The 1,708-nt window shown below is 27.8% G+C and overlaps 1 protein-coding gene across 1 annotated transcript in view; it reads left to right on the top strand.

The window, feature by feature from the left end:
* Nucleotides 1–1,708, top strand: part of LOC111681566 — an 8,415-nt gene that overhangs the window by 2,245 nt on the left and 4,462 nt on the right. Inside the window, exon 2 of the mRNA XM_046950205.1 lies at nt 36–530. Coding sequence (XP_046806161.1) covers nt 36–530 — 495 coding nt within the window. The remainder of the gene's footprint in view (nt 1–35; nt 531–1,708) is intronic.

The raw sequence follows: 1,708 nt of genomic DNA, 5'->3' as shown, positions 1-1,708 counted from the left end.
AATTTCAACGTTATGTTACAGTGATTGGTATACAGCGACCTAAGCATTATATTATAAAATCAGCTATAATAGCTTGGGGTTTGCCCTTAGTACCTACTCTATTGGTGGCTTTATTGGATTCGAAATCATATATACCTAGCAATTATCAGCTGGCCACCGATACTGGTATTTGCTATCCTTCAGGCAATGGTCTACATTTTGGCGTAATATTACCAGTCTCTCTGATTGTATTGGCCAATTTAGCCATATTCCTTTATGTGTTCTACAGCATTTCTCGTACACTCAGCATGTCAATGCAACGTAATGAAAAACAAATGGTCATCAAACAGATACGTCTCTCTATTTTATTATTCTTCCTACTAGGACTCTCCTGGATATTTGGTATATTTGCCTTTATGAAAGCCGGAATAGTATTTTCGTATCTATTTTGTTTAACAGCCACCCTGCAGGGATTTGTCTTGTTCATATATTTTGTGATTATAGATGAGAATTCACGTTCCTCGTGGCAGAAACTGCTGTGTCCCACATGTGTGAATAAATCACGTGAGAGAAAAATTGCTGAACTGCAATCGATGGCAACAGCAACAACATCACTCACACATGACATGAGCTCTTCCAGAGATCATTAGACTTGATGCTATAATTTTCATTTAGTATTTTTATCCGTTTAAGGTTATTTTTTTACGGAATTCATTCATTAATTTATTATTAGGTTTAAATAATTTCTTTATATATTACTATTATATATGTATATATTTAGTTTAGTTTTACAAATTAACTTTATATGTAAAAAAGATAAAATAAACAAATGTGGGTTTTTAATCATTATACACCTACAAATATATTTCTGTATATGAAAGTAGAGAATTATTTTACATTTAACAAAAATTGATTAGCTAGAATTGCGTTTTTTATGAAATTCTAAAGAAGAGATATAAGGAATTTGAACTTTTAATAAAAAAATAACTTCAACTATAATGTCATACCCAGAAAATTTGTAAGTAATTAGAGGAATCAGTGAATGTAAATCGAGGGAAAAAACTCATACCATTTCTATATATTTACGAATAAGCTGACAAACGAATTATAAAGTATTTATAAAATACATTATTAATAAGACATTAATATACCACTTCTGTGTAATCAATTTGTTATGTAGTATTTAATTGAAAAGTATGTCAATAGGTAAGTGGGTGAAATTGCATATCACTCCCAAGTTTTTGCTGGATAAATAATTATTGATGAACACTACATTTTTTGTTTGGCATTCTTTTATGAATAAATAAAACTACAGATTCTGAGATTGGTCTAGAAATGATGTAATTTTTTTTCATAGAATGCGTAGAATTATTAGGAAAATGTAGATTTTGAAAAGTAAAGAGGTTAAAATAATACGCTACTTAATAAGACAAAAATGATTTATCGACTAAAAATATTACTTTTTTAATATTAATTAATAATACATTAATTATGATTAGAGTGCAGACAATGTCTTTTTAACTTAGTTAAACAAATAAATATGTTTTTATCTAGGGTATTAATAAATAAATTGTTTGTTTTAAATGCAAAACTATAGATTGATAAGATACACGTGACGTTTAGCATTAAACGAATAAATACAAATATTCAACTACTAATAGATAAAATTTAGAATTTTGTACAATCAATACATAAAATTAATTAAATCCTAAAAGTATGTTTTACGTTG

Source organism: Lucilia cuprina, chromosome 4 (genome assembly GCF_022045245.1).
Source record: "Lucilia cuprina isolate Lc7/37 chromosome 4, ASM2204524v1, whole genome shotgun sequence".
Classification (NCBI taxonomy): domain Eukaryota; kingdom Metazoa; phylum Arthropoda; class Insecta; order Diptera; family Calliphoridae; genus Lucilia; species Lucilia cuprina.
Note: the sequence above shows the minus strand (reverse complement) of the source record. Positions and strands in the feature narration are given on the sequence as shown.